Source organism: Sceloporus occidentalis, unplaced genomic scaffold, assembly GCF_023333645.1.
Source record: "Sceloporus occidentalis isolate IW3139 unplaced genomic scaffold, rSceOcc1.0.p SCAF_5, whole genome shotgun sequence".
NCBI classification, from domain to species: domain Eukaryota; kingdom Metazoa; phylum Chordata; class Lepidosauria; order Squamata; family Phrynosomatidae; genus Sceloporus; species Sceloporus occidentalis.
In genome coordinates this window covers 96,961,396-96,982,651 of record NW_028316985.1, presented here as the reverse complement: position 1 = coordinate 96,982,651, position 21,256 = coordinate 96,961,396, and the positions used below count along the sequence as shown (strand labels likewise).

The 21,256-nt window shown below is 40.9% G+C and overlaps 2 protein-coding genes across 11 annotated transcripts in view; one reads left to right on the top strand and one right to left on the bottom strand.

Moving 5' to 3' along the window:
• The window catches only part of LOC149312534 (fructose-2,6-bisphosphatase TIGAR-like), a 28,205-nt gene extending 23,847 nt beyond the window's left edge, over positions 1–4,358 (bottom strand). The window contains exons 1-2 of the mRNA XM_089524840.1: positions 4,167–4,358; positions 483–520 (exon numbers count right to left, since the gene is read on the bottom strand). Coding sequence (XP_089380966.1) covers positions 483–520; positions 4,167–4,198 — 70 coding nt within the window. The 5' untranslated portion in view covers positions 4,199–4,358. The remainder of the gene's footprint in view (positions 1–482; positions 521–4,166) is intronic.
• LOC149312533 (protein mono-ADP-ribosyltransferase PARP11-like) overlaps positions 4,299–21,256 on the top strand; it is a 33,894-nt gene continuing 16,936 nt past the window's right edge. The window contains exons 1-6 of one of the 10 annotated variants that reach the window (XM_089524835.1): positions 4,299–4,417; positions 6,756–6,881; positions 13,047–13,135; positions 13,760–13,835; positions 18,222–18,294; positions 18,380–18,510. In XM_089524835.1, the coding sequence (XP_089380961.1) occupies positions 6,775–6,881; positions 13,047–13,135; positions 13,760–13,835; positions 18,222–18,294; positions 18,380–18,510 (476 nt within the window). In that variant the 5' untranslated portion in view covers positions 4,299–4,417; positions 6,756–6,774. The other 9 variants (XM_089524834.1, XM_089524830.1, XM_089524829.1 and 6 more) reach the window with 9 other exon arrangements.

The window sequence follows — 21,256 nt, the reverse complement described above, 5'->3', positions numbered from 1 at the left end:
CAGCAGGTTGCCACACACTCAGTAACTGTTATGGACCTAGCTCTAGCTAAGAATCCCTTCACGTCAGCAAACAACTGAAGTGATGTTGTTAATGTTTCCCTTCAGCAGTAACCAGGCACAAAATGCATAGTTTAGGAAAAGCACTGGTAAGTACAGGTGACTATCTACAGTCAAGGATGTACAAGGCAGTGTGTGGATGATGACTGAGACAAGGATTTATCACTGGACTCCACTGAGGTAATGCAGTAGCATAACAATCTGCTGTATTAACAGTTTCTTCAAAGTCATGTAGAGGCAACTGTGAGAGGTGAAGGCTGCTCCCTCCATGTTAGCTATTTGTTGAATGCTACCATCTTAATAACTTGACAAGATTGGACCAATAATATGTACACATTAAACTAAGGCAGGGAAGGGAAGATATAAAGCTAAAGATAAGCTGTGGTTTATTACTATTCTTAAGAGTTTTAGCAGAAGATACAAACCTTGCAGTATCTTTTCTTTGTTGTACTTTGTTTCCCCACTGGAAGAGACAAAACATAAAGTAACAAGTAAGTACTAAATTCCTTCAAGAGGAGGAAATGTTTTACTGAAATCATTACTAACAACAGCATACGATATCCCAAAAAATATAATCCTGAATTATCTAATCATCTGGTATGTTGGTTTTGGGGGACTGGGGGGGGGGGGGAACGAAGAGTGAGGGAGAATGTCAAGTGGATAAGTAGCACTGCATTTAACTTTGTGCCTGGGAGCAAGAAAAAGACTTATGTAAGAAAATGAGTTTCAACCGTGGGTGAAATGATATCAGGAAAATAGCAGCATGAGAGGCAGTAGATCTCTCCATCCCCCTCTTTTGGATGCACAAGTAATGCAGTGAGGGAGTTTGAGTGTGACTGAGGAGCTAATATAAATACCATCAGGGGGAAAAATGGCAGACTTGGAACAATTACTGATGAAATTTAAGGAAGTGTTTTAGAAAGCACTTACGTAAAAATATTTTAAAAATCTATACATTGGTTCAACCATCAACCAAAATGGAGACTGTAGTCCAAAACACATTGCAGAAATAATCCAGTCTGATACTACTTTAACTGCCCTGGCTCAATGCTAAGGAATTCTGGGAATTGTAGTTCTGTGAGACATTTAGCCTTTTCTGTCAGAGAGTTCTGGTGCCACAATAAACTACAATTCTCAGGATACCCCAGCTCTGAACCAGGGCAGTTAAAGTGGTCTGAAACTGGAATATGTCTTCAATTGTGTTGGACATGTAGTAAAGAAATTGGAAGAGCACTAAGGCTTGGAAGGACAACTATGAAGGAACTAGATAAGACCCTCAACTGTATAACAAACCCCAGGAGAACATGATCACTCTCGCTTAAGGATCCCATGACTTGGCATCCCATTTATCAGGCCATCCCAGTTGGTTAGAATCAGATCTAAAATAGGTTATCCCCCACTGTCTCTTCCATCTTTTGGATAATGAAATTGTCTTCCAGGCAAGTGAAGAATTTGCTAGACCTTAAAGCAGTGGTTCTCAAACTTCCTAATGCCATGACCCTTTATTATTATTATTATTATTATTATTAATAATAATAATAATAATTTGTATCCCGCCTCTCCCTGTATTGGATCGAGGCGGGTAACAAACATAAGAACAATAAAAATAAAACATAACAAACCACAAGTAAAAGCACAGGAAAACATAAAATCCAATTCCCTATCTCCCTCCCACCTTAAAATACCATTAAAAACGACAATTCTCAACTGGAGAGTGAACACTCTGAAGAGGTCAATTTGGGAATGCCTGCCAGAAGAGATCCGTTTTTATTGCCTTCTTAAAGGCCTCCAAAGATGTTATATGGCGGATCTCCTCCGGCAGGTCATTCCAGATTTTTGGAGTGGCAACAGAAAACGTCCTCTGGGAAGTTGTTACCAGTCTGGCTTTTCTTAGACTGCAAGAGATTCTTAATACAGGTCTTCATGTTGTGGTGACCCCCAACCATAAAATTATTTTCGTTGCTACTTCATAACTGTAATTTTCCTATTGGTCTTAGGTGACTGCTGTGAAAGGATCATTTGACCCTGACAGGTGTTGCAATCCACAAGTTGAGAACCACTGCCTTAAGGTTTTGGCTAAGTTTGACTTCCAGCAAATATCAGGATACTTGAAATCACCCATCACTACTTGAGCTCTCTATTCGGTGTGTAGTCATCTGTTCTAGAAAGGCATGATTTAATTCTCCAGTCTAATTCGAGGGTCTGCAGTAGACTCCCAAAATAACATCCATATTTTCCCTCTCCTTTAATTTTTATCCAGATGCTCTCCACCTGGTTTCCAAGATTGAAGTCCTGATCTCTTCACAGGTGTAAGCATCCCTGATATATAATGCTATTTCTCCTACTTTCTTATTTGCCCTATTTCTCTTTAAAAGTTTATACCCCTCTATTCCTACATTCCAATAATGAGATTTCAGTGACATTCTTGCAAACAAGCTAGTGAAATGTGGGCAAAACAACATAACTGTAACATGAATTTGTAATTGGTTGACTGCCCGAACCCAAAGGGTGCTCAACAATGGCTCCTTTTCATCCTGGAGAGAAGTGACCAGTGAGGTCCCACAGGGCTCTGTCCTGGGCCCAGTGTTATTCAATGTCTTTATCAATGACTTGGATGACAGAATTGGGGGCATAGCTATCAAATTTGCAGATGACACCAAACTAGGGGGAGTAGCTAATACCTCAGAGGACAGGATCAAAATTCAAAATGACCTGAATAGACTAGAAAGCTGGGCCAAAGCTAACAAAATGAAATTCAACACGTTCTGCACTTAGGGCAGAAAAATGAAATGCACAGATATAGGATGGGGGACACCTGGCAGAAAGACTATGTGTGAAACGGATCTGGGAGTCCAAGCAGACCACAAGTTGAACATGAGTCTACAGTGCGATGAGGCTGCTAACAAAGCCAATGCGATTTTAGGCTGCATCAATAGAAGTATAGTGCCTAGATCAAGGGAAGTAAGAACAGGGCGGTTTCAAAAATTACGCTGTCATGAAAGAACTTGTATCTGTGGTGCCTTAGTTGTAGAGGATATTGTACATATCCTGTTTGACTGTTGTATATATGATAAGGAGAGATCTCACTTCTTACAACCATATTTGGTTAGATTGACCACCTGTGATCCTGATGAACACGACCTCTATTCCTTCATGTAAGTTGTTGATAAAGGTGTTCAATATCCACTGGGCCCAGGACAGAACCCCATGGCACCTCGCTAGTCACTTTTCAAAGGCTGAAGAGGAATCATTGCTGAGCATCCTTTGGATTTCGTCAATCAGCCACAGAGACACCTGAAAGTTGCATTGTTTAGTCCACTTTTACTAGCTTTTTTTTTTTGCAAAGTTAACATGAGGGACCTTACTGAAATAAAGATACACTACAGCATTCCCTTCATCTTCCCAAGCTTGTAACTCTATCAGACAAAGGGATAAGATCAAAAAGGGGAATGTGTGAGCAGCAATCATGGCATTCCTTGCTAAGTGCCTTATGACACTAGTGGGCAAACGGGATTTAAACAAGAGTTTAACTAGAGAAAACCATGAAGCATCCTCTGATAAACTTCAGGCATGTCCTGGTTTTCTCTAGTTTAACTCTTGTTTAAGTCCTGTTTTCCCATGAGTGTGATAAATAAAGCCGTGTGTGTTTGGGGACTGTCTGTTTCATGATCTGTTCTGGGATCTTTCCTGGTGCTGACGTCAGGCTGACTAGGCAGTCAAAGGCGAGCTGACTTCAGCCCCTGTGCTATTGTGACCTGAAAAGAGGGGCATGCAAAGCAAGGGGGCTGAGCCATGGGCCTCAGGGAGGCGAGGGCCAGACGGAGGGGCAGCCAGGGACTTAACATGCCGCCTTAGAGACACCCTCCCTGCGGCGCAAGTGGCCAGACCCAGAGAGGTGCGTGCGCGGGTGAAGCTCCAGGGGCATCTGGATGAGGGTGGAAGCGCCCTTTCATGAACGGCGGGCGGGGAGGGAGAGCTGCCCAGCAGGGAAGGGCCTGTTCAGGGCTTTTGCGAGGGAGAGTCTGAGCCTGTGTGTTTCAAGCCCTTCGTGGCGTCTAGTCTAACAGGCGGAAGGCGCGGCCTGCGTGCCACAAGCGGATAACACTCACTGCCTGACGACAGTCAGCCCGAACACCGCCATGGCCGCCTTCCGCCGCCTCCCTTCTCCGGCGCTGCTTAGCCAAGGACTTCCGGCCACCGACCCCTTGCCCCGTCGCAGGCTGATGACGTCACGTGGGCCCAGCCTCCCGCTCGGTGCCTGAGAGCCGGAAGGGCTTCCGGGTCCCTTGGTGGCGCTGGGGAGCAGTAGCTATACGGCCAAGGCGCTTCCCGGCAACAGCGGCCCTTTCGCGGGTCTGAGGTCTGTGAGAGCCCCTGCTCCTGAAGGCTGTTCAGATGCCAGAAGGCAGCGGCGCCATCTGCAGGCGCTGAAGCCAAGCTCCTCCGGCGGCAAAGGCCTTCACACACAACCCATCAATACTGGCGGTCTCATCCACACTGGAGAAATAACCCGGTTTGGCACCGCTATGACTGCCCTGGCTCAAGGCTAGGGAACTGTGGGAGCTGGAACTTGTTGTGGCCCCACTGCAAACTCCAACTCCCAGGATTCCATAGCCTTCAGGCAGATAAGAGTTAAAGCGGTGCCAAACCGGGCTATTTCTCCAGCGTGGATGCAGCCTGAGGTCCGTGAGAGGAGAGCTCCTGCTGCCGGCTGCTCCTTCCAGTGAGCCTCAAAGGCGCCACAACGAGGCCTCTTGAGGCGGAAGGAACGCGAATCTCGCTTGTAAGCGCGCGTTTGGCGCAAGACAAGGGCGGAGAGACCCACCCCGCTTTAAAGCGCGAATATCAGCCCTCAGCTCTTGAGGCGGGGCGAGGGGCGTCTCCGAGGCCAGGCGCCTCCCAGTCCCTTGAGGCCTGGGAGGCAGAGCCAGGAGCAGCCGCTCCTTCTGCCGCGGAGGCGGGGTGAGTGTGCGGGAAGGGCCCCGCTGGGCGGCTGCTCTGGGCTGGCCCCCTCCGGAGCGCAGACACAGGGGCTGGAAGCGGGGCGCCGCTTCCGGAAGCCTGGGCTGTGCCTGAGGGTCTGGGCGGCGGAAGGGAAGCGAGTGGGTCCTCCTCCTCCTCCTCCTTCCCGGGTGCCTTTTGAGCACCGCTTTCCTGTCGTTTCCTCTGTGTATTAAACCAGGAAAGAGGCAGCCTTAGGTGAAGCACGCTCGGCCTTTAAGGCCTTGCACTGCCCTGAAGCCGTTCAGCTCATTCGTGCTCAACTTCAGGCGCTGCCTTTGGTTCCTTTTCCTTATAATGGCCCTCCCCCTCATCTCTCCAGAAAATGGAAAGCCCCTCCCCTCCCCTCCAGGCCCTTCTTAGGCCGCCTTTCATAACACTGCTTTATGGCAAAGAGCTCCCTTACGCAGACCCCGGCGGAGCTTATCGCTTTGCACTCTAGTTGAAGCGGGGCTAGGTCGCTTTCAATGCGGTCCCTGCATTCTGGGACTTGTAGTTTAGGCAGGGCACTGAGACTATTGAGCCAGAGAGCCCTTAAGCCTCACTCAACTACAAACCCCAACATGCAACAGGAGGCTGCCCATGTCATGAAAGGTGGGTAGGGATGTATCACAGGGGAGGCATTCTGTGCAGAAATGGGATTTAAAACAGGATTTTAAAAACCCCAAAAAACCTAAGACACACGAAAGCACAATTGATTTTCAGAGAGATCGGGGTTAATGCAACATTAAACCATCTACAAAGTCGCCAAAAACACATTTCTTTTTTACTTTCAAGGTTCTCTGGAAGTAAAAAAAAAGAATTTTGTCTACTTTCTAGTCCAGTTAATGTTGCATTAATGCATTTTAATAGCAACATCATCTGAAAAATCAATTGCACTTTAGCATGTCTTTTCTACTTTCTGTCCAGGTTAGTGTGGGGTAAACCTGGGTGTCATTTGATAAGCTGTTTTTGTGGGGGGGGGGGTTCACTTTAAATCCCATTTTTGCACAGGATCCCTCCCATGTGATAAACTCTAGTGAAAAGGCCAAGCAAGAAACACAAAAGGACAATTGTTAAGCAGGAGAATTTGCTGTTTCAGTCAGATGGTTGTGCCATGAGGAAGGGTTTCAGTCTCTTAGACACTGGTGGCCATTTTGAGTTGAGATTCTCCTTGTGTGCCTTCATGCTGTTTCCCACTTTTGGGATTCCTAAGGCAAACTTATCGCCAGGTTTTCTGGGGCTGAGAGTATGTGACTCACCAAGTGGGGAATCAAACCCTGGTCTCCAGTACCGGAGTCATAGTTCAAACCACTGCACCAAACTGACTCTTGCTGTTTCCTTAAAAGATCTGATGAAGTGAGCTTAAAGTTTAAAAATATTCACAAGAAAGGTGCAACTGAAATGGCTATGCATCTGTTTCCTTATTTTTTATTCATTTGTTTATTATATGTATATCTTGTATTTCGTCTAATGAGCTCATGATACATTACTGTCCTACCTGGATCTTCAGAGTCTCAGTCCAGCGCTTGAAACACTATGCAACAATGGCTCTCAGAACATACCATTTGTGAAATAACTTTAGAAGCCATCAGCCCCATATAATAACTTTACATCTTTCAAACTGTTGCTGTTTATAGATTTAAACTTTCAAACTAGTAAAACTTTTGTACTATTAAAATTTAATTATGGCCACGGTCATGTTTTGACTATTTCAGGAAATGTTTCAAGGAACAGATGAAATCTTTGAAAATATGGCAGATCGTCTTGAAGAAATGGATACATCAGATACCCAGTGGGGATGGTTTTATTTGGCTGAATGTGGGAAATGGCATATGTTTGAGGTACTCGTTTGAGCTCTGCTATTCTAAATACCTTTCTTGTCCTCTCCCAGTGTGATGAATTATTTCCATTTTAGTTAATATTTCTATTTCATATCAGGAGAGATGAAGCTGAGATTACAAGTCTATACACAATTATAGGAGTAAGCTCTATTTCTTAAAGAAATGGATGCATCACAACATTTGATTATCCTAATGTATAACCTATATTCAGTGCAAGAGGCCATTGTTACTACTGAATATGGAGAAATAGAATAGTTTCCAATTGTCAACTAGTATACTAACTAGTATGCTGAACATATCATACCCAAAACTGGATGAGACTCTTCAGGAAGGTGGTTTGAAAACAGAAAGAAGGAACACCAAGAATTTAAGATATGCAAATGACACCATACTTCTAGCAGAAAATAGCAAAGTCTTGGAATGACCACTGAAGAAAGTCAAGGAGGAAAGTGAAAAGGTAGGATTACAGTTAAAAATCAAGAAAACAAAGTGATGACCACTGAGTTTGCAGGAGAACTGTGTAGCTGCCTCCATAGAAGCTCAATGGAGAGAGAAGCAGTACATACTGTGATTTTAAGCCAGCTCTGGAGCTGGGAAGAACATCTCTCCTGGTAAGGAGAGATCATCTGGATAATCCAAGATGCTCTGAAGTGCCCATTAACCAAAGATTGTCACACACAGTGGCACAGAATAAGTAAAGAGATAGTAGAGGATTACCTTGTTAATCTAAATGAATTTCAGTTTCCAGGACCAGATGAACTACATCCAAGGGTATTAAAAGAGCTGACAAATGTAATATCAGAGCCATTGGCAATAATCTTTGAGAACTGGAGAACAGGAGAAGTCCCAGCAGACTGGAGGAGGGCAAACATCCCCATCTTCAAAAAGGGGGAAAAAGAGGATCCCAACAATTATATCGTCCAGTTAGTCTGACATCTATACCAGGAAAGATTCTAGAGCAGATCACTAAACAGAGAGTCTGTGAACATCTATAAAGCAATGCCATAATCACAAAAAGTCAACATGAGTTTCAGAGAAAGAAGTCATGCCAGACAAACGTGATCTCTTTTTTTGATAAAATTACCAGCTTGTTAGATGAAGGGAATGCTGTGGATATAGTGTATCTTGATTTCAGTAATGCCTTTGACAAAGTTCCCCATGACATTCTTGCAAACAAGCTTGTAAAATGTGGGTTAGACAAAGTAACTGTTACATGGATTTGTAACTGGTTGACTGGACGAACCCAAAGGGTGTTCAACAATGGCACCTTTTCATCCTGGTGAGAAGTGACCAGTGGGGTCCCACGGCTCTGTCCTGGACCCAGTGCTATTCAACATCTTTATCAATGACTTGGAGGACAAAATTGGGGGCATACTTATCAAATTTGCAGATGACACCAAACTAGGGGGAGTAGCTAATACCCCAGAGGACAGGATCAAAATTCAAGATGACCTGAATAGACTAGAAAGCTGGGCTAGAGCTAACAAAATGAAATTCAACATGGAGAAATGTAAGGTACTGCACTTAGGGCAGAAAATGAAATGCACGGATATAGGATGGGCGACACCTGGCTGAATGAAACTACATGTGAAAGGAATCTGGGAGTCCAAGTAGACCACAAGTTGAACATGAGTCAACAGTGTAACACAGCAGCGAAAAAGGCCAGTGCAATTTTAGGCTGCATCAATAAGATTATAGTGTCTAGATCAAGTAATAGTGCCACTATATTCTGCTCTGTTCAGGCCCCACCTAGAATATTGTGTCCAGTTCTGGGTACCACAATTTAAAAAGGATGTTGAGAAATTGGAGTGTGTCCAAAGGAGGGTGACTAAAATGGTGAAGGGTCTGGAAACCATGCCCTATGAGGAATGACTTTGGGAGCTGGGGATGTTTAGCCTGGAGAAGAGAAGGTTAATAGGTGATATGATAGCCCTGTTTAAATATTTGAAGGGATGTCATATTGAGGAGGGAGCAAGCTTGTTTTCTGCTGCTCCAGAGACTAGGACCCAGAACTACAGCAAAAGAGATTCCACCTCAACATTAGGAAGCACTTCCTGACAGTAAAGGCTCTTCGACAGTGGAACACACTCCCTCGGAGTGTAGTGGAATCTCCCTCCTTGGAGGTCTTTAAACAGAGGCTGGATGGCCATCTGTCGGGGATGCTTTGATTTGGGATTTCCTGCATGGCAGGGGTTTGGACTGGATGGCCCTTGGGGTCTCTTCCAACTCTATTTATGATTCTATGATCTTGGCTTTGAGAGGGCAAGGAGTCTGGATCACCATCTTGCCAAAACACGCTATGCTTCTATGTGTAAGCAACTGTCTTTTGAATTTAATAAAAAATCTTTAAGATAAAGGGGGCAGTGCAGGAAGCCTCCTAGTGCCTGGAAATTATTATTTTTTTCCTTCTCATGACTGATCTTCTGCCCTTGGTTTGTTGATACTATGAAGATACTGTTTTACAGCAGCTTGTGAGAAAATTAGATTTAATTAGACCTATTATCTAAATTAGTCTCCACAGTTAAAGAACTGTGTTGGAATTTAATCATATATTAGCTATTCATTTTAACACGACTGAGTTGTGATCAGATAATATTTTTAGCAGAATATACATAAAACAGTATCTTCATAGTATCGACAAACCAAGGGCAGAAGATCAGTCATGAGAAGGAAAAAAATAATAATTTCCAGGCACTAGGAGGCTTCCTGCACTGCCCCCTTTATCTTAAAAGGTTCAGAGGCCATAAACATGTACATTCTGGACAATGTTTGCTGTGCATTGGAGAAAAATGTATATTCTTTTGAATTTCTATATTTTGATTGCCAGGCATCTGATAATGTAAATTCTGCTGTTAGCTCAAAAGGTGATTTTGAAGTTTGCCTTGAGATTTTAAAATTTTCTTCTGTGAAGCTTTATCTAGAAGGGGGTTTATTGCTCCATTCCAATCACCAAGTATTCAGATCGGGCATGGTTGCAATCTGCTAATTCTGTTGCTAATTTTTGACAAAAAATGTCATTGTTCTCTTGCAGGATATATATTTTCCCACCACTAAAAGTTTGAGATCTGGTAGTTCTGTTTCTATTTTCACATATGTTCCACTTAAACATTTATTTTGTTGGATATTTTTAGTTGATATACCACAACCCCCTCCTTTTTTTCTGTTGCTGATAAAAGGTGTTGACCAAATATAGAATTTTTCAGATATTTTTCATCCTTGTCTCTTATCTGCATTTTCTGAAGAAATATGTCAAACTTTAGTTTCTCTATATAACGGACTACATTCCTTCTTTTGAATTCATAGTTGAGACATTTGACATTCCATGATGCATTTTTGTTGTCATTTCTCCTCTTTATTATCTTATAATTGATTGCGTCACTTTCCCTCTTCTGGCCTTTTTTTTACTACTATGCCTCTTCACTTTCTAAAACAGTTCCTGAATGTATCTCTTCTTCTTCTTTGCTATCTTCTTTTTCTTCCAGTGTTTCTTATGCTCTTTCTGGTTTACCTTGTCACAGGATAGTTGAAATCCCCCATTACTACTACCTATCTCCTTTCTGAATGTGTGGTCTGATAACTGGGTTGCCAATTATTTAAATTATAGTTTTATTTACGAAGCATTATAGAAGCATCCACATAATATATGAAGGGCTTGGTCATGGTGTATTATGGGACATGAGATGTTTATACATGGCAGGGAGGGAGAAAAGCAATAGCTGATTGGATAATGAGCAGATGTGGAGGGAAGAGTGCTTATTCTAGCATTCACCAAGGTCAATCTCACAGGACGTATGGCAGGGACCTGAGTCAAGAGGGGTGGGAGTAAGGAGGAATGGATGTGTGAATGTTTTGAAGCACGAGCAAATTAAAAGATAGCCTGCAAAATCCCAGGTGGTTATATTGCTTTCTGTATAATAGGGATTATGATAATTCTGTCTACAGAAATCAAGTTTTTAATTTCTCTTAGGCCTGAAATACATGGGCCAAGTAGGGCAGTTTCTGGCCACTTTGGGAGTATGGCATTTAGATAATGCAGTCCCCCAAGGTGGCCAGAAGTTCTTTCAAAGTTCTGTTCCACTGGCTTCTTCATCAGGCAAGATGTTACATACCAAACAGGAGAAAAATTGGAGATGTTAGTAAGATACCTGCATTTTGTTGTTTCTGTCCTTAGTTAAGATGGTATGGGGATGCTGTTTTTAGCAAGCTGGCCCCTTCTCCTCTGGCCATATGGCAATAGGGAGATTTGCAAAGTCCAGGAAAATTACAGTCCATTTGCATATCAACAAGGACTCCTCTTTTGCAGTCTGATATGTCTCCATTCCTGTGAGGCCACAGGCCTCTTTGTTGGCAGGGGATCATGGATTCCTCAAGAAGTCTCCATGTTTTTGCATCAGGAACATCTTTATCAATGACCTGGATGACAGAATTGGGAGCATACTTATCAAATTTGCAGATGACACCAAATTAGGGGGAATAGCTAATACCCCAGAGGACAGGATCAAGATTCAAAATGACCTGAATAGACTAGAAAGCTGGGCCAAAGCTAACAAAATGAAATTCAACACAGAGAAATGCAAGGTATTGCACTTAGGGCGGAAAAATAAAATGCACAGATATAGGATGGGTGACACCTGGCTGAATGAAACTACGTGTGAAAATGATCTAGGAGTCCAAGTAGACCACAAGTTGAACATGAGTGAACAGTGTGATGCGGCAGCTAAAAAGGCCAATGCTATTTTAGGCTGCATCAATAGAAGTATAGTGTCTAGATCAAGAGAAGTAATAGTGCCACTGTATTCTGCTTTGGTCAGGCCCCACCTAGAATATTGTGTCCAGTTCTGGGCACCACAATTCAGAAAGGACATTGAGAAACTGGAGCATGTCCAAAGGAGGGCGACAAAAATGGTAAAGGGTCTGGAAACCATGCCCTATGAGGAACGACTTAGGGAGCTGGGGATGTTTAGCCTGGAGAAAAGAAGGTTAAGAGGTGATATGATAGCCCTGTTTAAATATTTGAAAGGATGTCATATTGAGGAGGGAGCAAGCTTGTTTTCTGCTGCTCCAGAGAACAGGACCCGGAACAATGGATGCAAGCTACAGGAAAAGAGATTCCACCTGAACATTAGGAGGAACTTCCTGATAGTAAGGGCTGTTCGACAGTGGAATGCACTTCCTCGGAAGGTGATAGAGTCTCCTTCCTTGGAGGTCTTTAAACAGAGGCTGGATGGCCATCTGTCAGGGATGCTTTGATTTGGATTTCCTGCATGGCAGGGGGTTGGACTGGATGGCCCTAGTGGTCTCTTCCAACTCTACGATTCTATGAGTCTATGATTCTATGGTGTAGTAGTAAAACATGCCAATCCAGTCCAAAAGAGGATTCTTTGTTGATATGCAAATGGACTTTAAATTTCCTGGACTTTGAAAATTTCCCTGTTGCCACATGGCCAGGGGAGGAGGGGCCAGCCTGCTAAAGATATCCTCCCCATACCATCTTAAAAATCTCCAAAAATCTGGAATGACCTGCCGAAGGAGATCTGCCATATAACATCTTTGGAGGCCTTTAAGAAGGCAATAAAAACGGATCTCTTCCGGCAGGCATTCCCAAATTGACCTCCTCGGAATTTTCACTCTCCAGTTGGGAATTGTCGTATTTTATGGTATTTTAAGGTGGGAGGGAGATAGGGAATTGGATTTTATATGTTTTCCTATGCTTTTACTTGTGGTTTGTTGTGTTTTATTTTTATTGTTCTTATGTTTGTTGTTACCCGCCTCGATCCAATACAGGGAGAGGCGGGATACAAATAAATATTATTATTATTATTATTATTATTATTATTATTATTAAGGACAGAAATAACATGCAGGCTTCTTACATACCAATTTTTCTCCTGTTTAGTATGGTATGTAACATCTTGCCTGAAGAAGAAGCCAGTGGAACTTTGAAAGCTTGCAACAAATATATTGTGCATTTCGGTTGGCCAGTAAAGGTATCACTGATGGATTTTTGTTTGAATTTGCTAAATGGCCAATGCAGCTACCCCTGCATATTTTCTTTAGTAAGTTATGTAAGGTACTTTATTTAATTTATCTCTGGACAAAATATTTCAAAATATGCTTTCTGTTTGTTTTAAAGACCAATTCTAATACCCAGTGTTCACTTAGCAGTGAAGACATTGAAAGGAGGTTCAGAATGAATCCACAAGGCTCCATTTCTTTTACAACTACAAAATTTAACTACATACTGGACTTTGCAGGTATGTATATCTTTCTTCACATACATTTAAACATATCTCATAATAAAATATAGGAATCTGTGGTTCAGCAATTAAGACTTCTAATCTGACAACCGCAAAGTCGGCAGGTCGACAGTTCGAGACCCAAGCACTGTATGACAGAGTGAGCTCCCGTCAGTCATCCCAAGTAGATAAATAGCTACTACTTTGGTGAGAAAGTAACAGCATTCTGTGCAGTCATGCTGCCACACGAACTCCATGTCTTGAACAATGCTGGCTCTCTTGGCTTACTAACAGGGATGAACACCACCCCCTACAGTTGGACATGATATTCACGTCAAAGGGGAAACTTTACCTTTTTACAAATATACCTAGCCAGTGTGCAAAATGTTGCTAGCAGCTATCTCTTGCACACTAATTTAACTGAAACAATTAGAAAGATCTCTTTTATCTTCAGAATGTTCACCTGAGATTTATATATAACATTAAGATGGGCACAGGATGTTACCTTCATTTCCCCTACTTGAGTAATGAAATCTGTACCACACCCAGGAATATCCATATGCCCTTTCACCACTAAAGATTTGAACAGAAATATTGTCTGTCCATTTTCCAGATCTTTGCTCACTTTTGTTTTGTACACAGGGATGAAACAAACTAACCAAACAACTGGAAAACAGCGTCCGATAAAGCGAGCTCCATTTTCTATTACTGCATTCAGGTAGGAATTCCTTTTTATATGTTGGCATTTTCTATAAATGTATGGAGACATTCAACACTAATATTGATGGTTCTTTTACCCCCAGGTGTAATAATTTTTACCCCCAGGAAATAAAATGCAGAAGCAAAAAAAAAAAAAAAAAAAAAAAAGTCAAGAAAGATGGTGATGTGGATCTATACTTCTATTTTTTCTGTGACAAATTTCTTATCTGATGTTTCCCAGATGTTACAGAAATCAATTGTGGCAGACACTTTTGAAATGTCTACTGCAATTTTTAAATTACCTTTTCCTTTGCAGATATGAAGCAAAAAGACTTTTTCTTTTATTTGCACCACTAACACAAGTTTCATTCTAAATACAGTTTACTGAGAAATTGTGGCTAATGTCTCCCAAAATTTCAGGGTTTGGGGAGAAAATATTAAATTGGCTAAGTCAGATTGGTTCAGTGTACTCAGAGAAGCATTGGTGTTAATATCCATATTTGAAAATGGAAATGAAATGTTAACAGCTTTAAAGGCTTTTTTTTTCAGTACAACAAATTTAGACATTGTACAATCATGTAAAACATTTCCTATACATGTAAAACATTAAAAGGGTAGACAGAATCTGTACATAGCACTAACAGAAAAATTAACACACAAAGAGTGCATCTACATGCTAGAAATGATTCAGTTTGATACCCCTTCAACTGCCATGTGCCCATCCTACAGAATCCTGGGATTTGTAGTTTTCTGAGGCACCAACACTCTTTGGCAGAGAAGGCCTTGTAACACTACAAATCCTAAGATTCCATAGGATGGAACTACAGCATTTAGAATCATAGAGTTGGAAGAGACAAGAAGGGCCATCCAATCTAATCCCCTGCCATGAAGAAAATCACCATCAAAGCACCCTTGACAGATGGCCATCCAGACTCTGTTTAAAATCTTCCAAAGAAGGAAACTCCTCCACTTTCCCAGGGAGTGTTTTACACTATCGAACAGTTCTTACTGTCAGGAAGTTCCTCTTAATGTTGAAGTGAAATCTCTTTTCCTGTAGCTTAAATCCATTGTTCTGTGTCCTACTTTCTGGAGCAGCAGAAAACAAACTTGCTCCATCCTCAATGTAACACTCCTTTAAACATTTAAACATGGCTGTCATACCACCTCTTAAACTTCTTTTCTCCAGGCTAAACACCCCCAGCTCCCTAAGTCATTCCTCATAGGGCATGGTTTCCAGACCCTTCACCATTTTAGTTGACCTCCTTTGGACATGCTCCAGTTTCTTAACACCCTTTTTGAATTGTGGTGCCCAGTACTGGAAACAGTATTCCAGATGAGGCCTGACCAAAGCAGAATAGATGGCACTATTACTTCCCTTGATCTAACATTATACTTCTATTGATGCAGTCTGGAATAGCATTGGCCATTTTAGTTGCCGCATTTGACTCATGTTCAACTTGTCGTCCACTAAGACTCCTAGATCCCTTTCATACAAAGTCTCAATAAATCAGGTGTCCCCCATCCTATATTTATGCATTTCATTTTTCCACCCTAAGTGCAGTACCTTACATTTCTCCGTATTGAAATTCATTTTGTTAGCTTTTCTTCCTAATTTGGTGTCATCTGCAAATTTGATAAGTATATCCTCTATTCTTTCATCCAAGCCATTGATAAACATGTTGAATAGCACTGGGCTATTTGACACTCCAAGATGAAGAGGAGCCATTGCTGTGCACCCTTTGGGTTAGGCCAGCCAACTAATTCCAAATCCATTTAAGAGTTGCCTTGTCTAGCCCACATTTTAATAGCTTGTTTGGAGCCCTGGTGGCGCAGTGGTTAAATGCCTGTACTGCAGCCATTCACTCAAAACCACAAGGTTGCGAGTTCAAGACCAGCAAAAGGGCCCAAGCTCGACTCAGGCTTGCATCCTTCCGAGGTTGCTAAAATGAGTACCCAGACTGTTGGGGGCAAATTAGCTTACTTGCTAATTAGCTTACTTGCTGTTCACCGCTATGATCTTTGGAATAGCGGTATATAAATAATAAAAAAAAACACCAAAGAATATCATGGGGAACCTTGTCAAAGGCCTGACTGAAATCAAGATATGCAATATCCACAGCATTCCTTTCATCTTTCAAGCTGGTAATTTTATCCAAAAAAAAAATGGATCAGATTAGTCTGGCATGACTAAACCTATGTTGACTTTTTTGTGATTGTGGCATTCCCTTCTAAATGTTCAGACCCTCTGTTTAATGATCTGCACTTAAAATAGTGTTAAACTGCAAGATTTCTACAGTGTAGATGCATCCAAAGTTAGCAAGAGGAATCAAAGGGAACACATTTGAAGAAATATATAATCCTTTATTCACTTAAATTTTAGACTCAACCCACTATCTGATCAAGTGTACACTGATATAACATTCATATAGATAACAAGGTTCATTATTTAAGACAATGAGATGGAAGACAAAGAATGAGGGGAACTGCAAACTGACTTTTATGTTGTATTACATTCTAAGGTAAGAGAAAGTGTAAAAATTGTGTAAAAATTTGTGTAAGAAAGGCCTGTTACAGACAGCCAAAATAAAGCTGCTTCGAGTCACAGTGGAGGTATGGTGTTTCAATGATGCATGCGTCCTAAGAGTCCAGAAGTCGCACCAAAGCCACGCTCCAGTCCTTAGGGCTGGAGTGTGGCTTTGGTGCAACTTCTGGACTCTTAGGACGCATGCATCATTGAAACACCATACCTCCACTGTGACTTGAAGCAGCTTTATTTTGGCTGTCTGTAACAGGCCAAAATGTGTAAAAAAATTTAAAATGACAACTTACTGACAAATAACTTTGCTTAAGACCCATTGAATGGAAGCTATATAAGATCACAGGCTTCTGCCTTGTTTTCAGTTCTCTTTATTCTTAGATTTATTTTGTAAAGACGTGAACCATTCAAACAGGAAAATGAAAAGCTAGACAAAACAAATTAGTAATGTCTGACTTTCCAGTGTAGATTTAATTTAAAACTACTTTTCCTTTCAGTGTAAGGTTGGGCACTTCACTTGCACATTTTGGTGTGCCAAGTTCTCTCTGAAAGAAAATAAATAAATAAAACGGAAGAAGTGTAATCTTCTTTGCAAAAAAAAAATAATGGAGGAATTTTAATCTTTTATGCATATCTAAAACTTATAAGGACCCAGTTCAACAAAGATTAAAGGCCCAGAGTGTTTGTTTAACTCAGAATTATTTTTATTCTGTGTGCTTAGGCTGAGGTGAGCTTACCTGCAGAAATAGGTTTCTTGCAAGATAACATTGTTTATTGTGCAGGAAACCTTTCTATTGCCAGAATTAGTTTTTTACACACACAAAACCCACATATTTTTCTACATATAATAATTATTGCCATCATTTTGGAGTGTCCAAATATGGAGATGAGACTATACAGGAATATGCATTGTTTTCTGGGCTGGGCAATAAATTACCATAAATATTTGTCCTTGCATGCAAGGGTGAAACAAAGGTCTAAATCCCTGTCGTGGAGTAACAGCCTGAACTCTTCTCACTCACTGTGCAGATAACCTTTTATATGAGCTAATGTCTCTAAAGCGAATGGTAAACAATTTGGCTTCTTTCATGTGTGGCAAATTATCTCCAGGTTGAAAGGAGGATCTTCAACACATTATGGCAACACCAACTTTTGGTGAACATATGAACTACAACGTTCATGTTTGAGTTAGGGTATTTCCACTTATGGAACTTTTTCTTCTACTATGTTTGCTGATATTTACTTTGAAAAATTACATATTTGTAAATCCAGTTCCATTGACATTGAAATGGTGAAGGTTCTAAAAATCATGCCCCATGAGGAGTGACTTAGGGAGCTGGGTATGTTTACCCTGGAGAGGAGAAGGTGAAGAAGGCGATATGATAGTCCTGTAAATATTTGAAGGGATGTCATATTGAGAATGGAACAACCTTGTTTCTTACAGCTGCAGAAACTAGGACATGGAGCAGTGAATGCAAACTACAGGAAAAGAGATTCCACCTCAACATTAGAAAGCTCTGACTGTAAGAGCTGTTCGACAGTGAAACACACTCCCTAAGAGAGTGGTGGAGTCTCCTTCTTTGGAGGTTTTTAAACAGGCTGCATGGCCATTTGCTGGGCATGCTTTCATTGTGTAGTCCTATATGGTAGGGGTTTGGACTTTATGGCTGTTGAGGTCTCTTCCAACTCTGATTCTATAACATTCTGACCACCAGTTTAAATACTTTAAAATATATAAAATTGGGGGGAGAGTCAGTCTCATGCACTTCAGTAGATATGACCCCCCCTTCCTATCTGATCTTTCTACTCTGTTAGGGAAGATACATAAAAATGGGTGTGACAGTTTGCTTACTTCTTTTGTGTTTTTAGTTATATCTGTGACAATCAATCTATCCCTATTCCATCACACTGGGAGAATGTAAATTCAGAGGAACCATACCAGGTAAGCCTATCTGGGAATCTTTGGGTTTGTTGGAAGCAAAGGACTAATGCCTATCTGTTAAGCTTTGTGGACCTCTCTCTTTCAGCTTATTCCTTTGCAAAAGCAGACAAATGAATATAAAGAAGTTGCTAGCTACTTTGGGAAAACAATGGATAGCAATCAGATTAAACAAATTCAGAGAATTCAGAACATAGACTTGTGGGAATTTTATTGCAGGTGAGACGATAAGTGTTTTTGTGCTACACTTTCTAAATCAAATATTTTTCTCATCAAAGGCATATTATGTCACTATTTACATATATCTAATGTCAAGCTTAAAATATTGGTTTAATACAGTTGGCACTTCACATTTGTGGCTTTGATTTCTGCAGATTTAATTATTTCTAGATTTGATTAATATGTCCTCTCCAGGAATTTCTAGGTCCTCCATCATGACTCTGTCAGAGGCTGACCATAGAATTGCGCTGGAGGACCTAGAGGTTAAAAAAAGTTTTTTTATTTATGGTTTTTCCACTTTCATGAGGTCCTATGTCCCTAACTCCAGTGAATGTTGAGGGCTCACTTTATATTTTTGCTCATTGTAAGCATTCTTCTAAATATCTGTGGAGTTCTTCTTATTAATGTAAGTCCAAAGGCCTTCCACGTCCGTTTGATTGTTTCCTTCTTAATTAGTTTTTATATTTCAAAAAAATAGGGGAAATAATTGTTGTTGTTATTATTACCATTTATTGATAGAGCACCATAAGTGTTGTTGTTGTGCCTTCAGGTTGTTTCTGAATTATAGCAACCTTAAGGTACATCTATCACAGAGTTTACTGGGTAACATTTGTTCAGAGGGAGTTTGCCTTTGCATTCCTCTGAGGCTGAAAGAATGTGACTTTTTCAGGGTCACCCAGTAGGTTTCCTCATTAAGCAAAGATTCAAACCTTGGTCTCCAGAGTCATAGTCTAATGTTCAAACCACTACACCATGCTGGCTCTCATTAGAAATATAAAACAATGGAATACAATTCTAAAGCAAATTATCCAGACAGAAATACAAAAACCAATGTGACAGAATATGAAGCATACATATAACGAGATGTTGTGGAAAAACAGAATATGATATAATCTTAGACATTCCACCCATCAGTAAGTGAGTAATGCAGATTCACAATAACATATTCATCAGGAAATATGCAGGGGTAGCTGTGTTGGCCATTTAGCAAATTCAAACAAAAATTCACCAAACAGTGCTACCTATATTGTGCATTTTGGTTGCCAATTAAGGTATCATTGTTTGGTGGATTTTTGTTTGAATATTCATCAGGGAGCATCCTTAATTGGCCTTTATCTGCATTTAAATGTTTTGGTTAGGTCTCACCTGGAATACTGTGTCTAGTTCTGGGAACCACAATTAAAAAAGGATGCCATTGGTGTTAATGTGTAGTGTTATATATGCCATTGATGTGAATGTGTAGTGTTGCTCATCCTAGTTGTTTTAATATGTGAGGCACTTTCATGTCAGTATATGTCACTGCCATAAACCTACCAGATAATCTGTAAAATGTTCTCCCAACAGAAACCCTGTTCAAATTAATGATGCTGACACAGTCTTTCAAATAGGTGCATATGATTTACTAACCCACTTGTCTGCACACATTTTTTTGGTCTTTAAAAAGGTTGTCAAGCATCCCTGCCTGATCCCCTATAAGCATTTCTTACTTTTCACATAATATTTTTGAAGCCGTTGCATTTGGTCTTGAAGCATCCTTTTCCATAATTAGTTTATTAGCTGTATGCAGGTGCTCTAGAGAGCAGATATCATAAACACAGATGTTCTACAAGAATCCCAGAACAGTTTGTTTACCTCCAAGGGCCATGCTCAAACTGTCTTACATTTCTCTTACATACAAGTACTAAAACCATACAAACATAGATTTGGAAAGAATTCCGAGATTATCTAGTCCATCCCCTGGCATGTAGAAATAAATAGCTAAAGCACTCCTGAAAGGTGGCCATCCAACCTCTGTTTAAAAACACCCAATGAAGGAGAGTCTACGATCTTCTGAAGCAGTCTGTTCCATTGTTAAATAGCTGTTATTATCAGGATGTTCTCCCAAGTGTTTAGGTGGAATCACTTTTTCTGCAATTAAAAATTGATTGGTTCATTTCCCTATAGTAGCAGAAACCAAGCTTGCTCCCTTCAATAATATCACTATCAATCTTCTCTTCTCCAAGATTATCCAGCTCCACATAGGGCTTGGTTTCCTCATAGACTTTTACTTTCGTGGACACTGCTCTGTAAACATTCCAGCTTGTCAATGTTTTTTTGAATTGTGGTGCCCAAAACTGGATATTTCTGGTGAACAGAGTGGTACTATTACTTTTCTCAGTGTGGACACCATATTATAGTTGATGCAGCCTAAAATTGCATTGACTTTTGGGGCTGCAGTACACACTGCAGAGTCACACTGTTGACTCTTGTTTAGCTTGTGGTTTACTGTGACTAAAGGTATCAGATCCTGCCTGATCTTGGAAGCTAAGTAGGGTGGGCCCTTCTTAGTACTTGGATGGGAGACTGCCAACGAATACCAGGTGCTGCAGGCCATATTTCAAAGGAAAGAATTGGCAAAACCATATCTGAGTATTCCTTGCCTAAGAAACCCTATAAAATTCATGGAGCACTACAAGTTGACAGGAGACTTGAAGACACATACATACATGCACTTCCATGACCCCCCCCCTCGGCCTAGATCTTTCTCACAAGTATTGTTATCAAACCAAGTGTCACACATCCTCTATTTGTGATTTTTTTTCTACCTGCTTCTGTTCTCTGAGGACCCCAAAGGCCATCTAGTTCAACCCTGACATAATCCTCAAATTTGATAAGCATGCCGTGATCCAAATTATTAAATTAAATATAATTAATTAAATTATCCAAATTATGAAATTAAGCATTCTATAATCCAGATCATTTATAA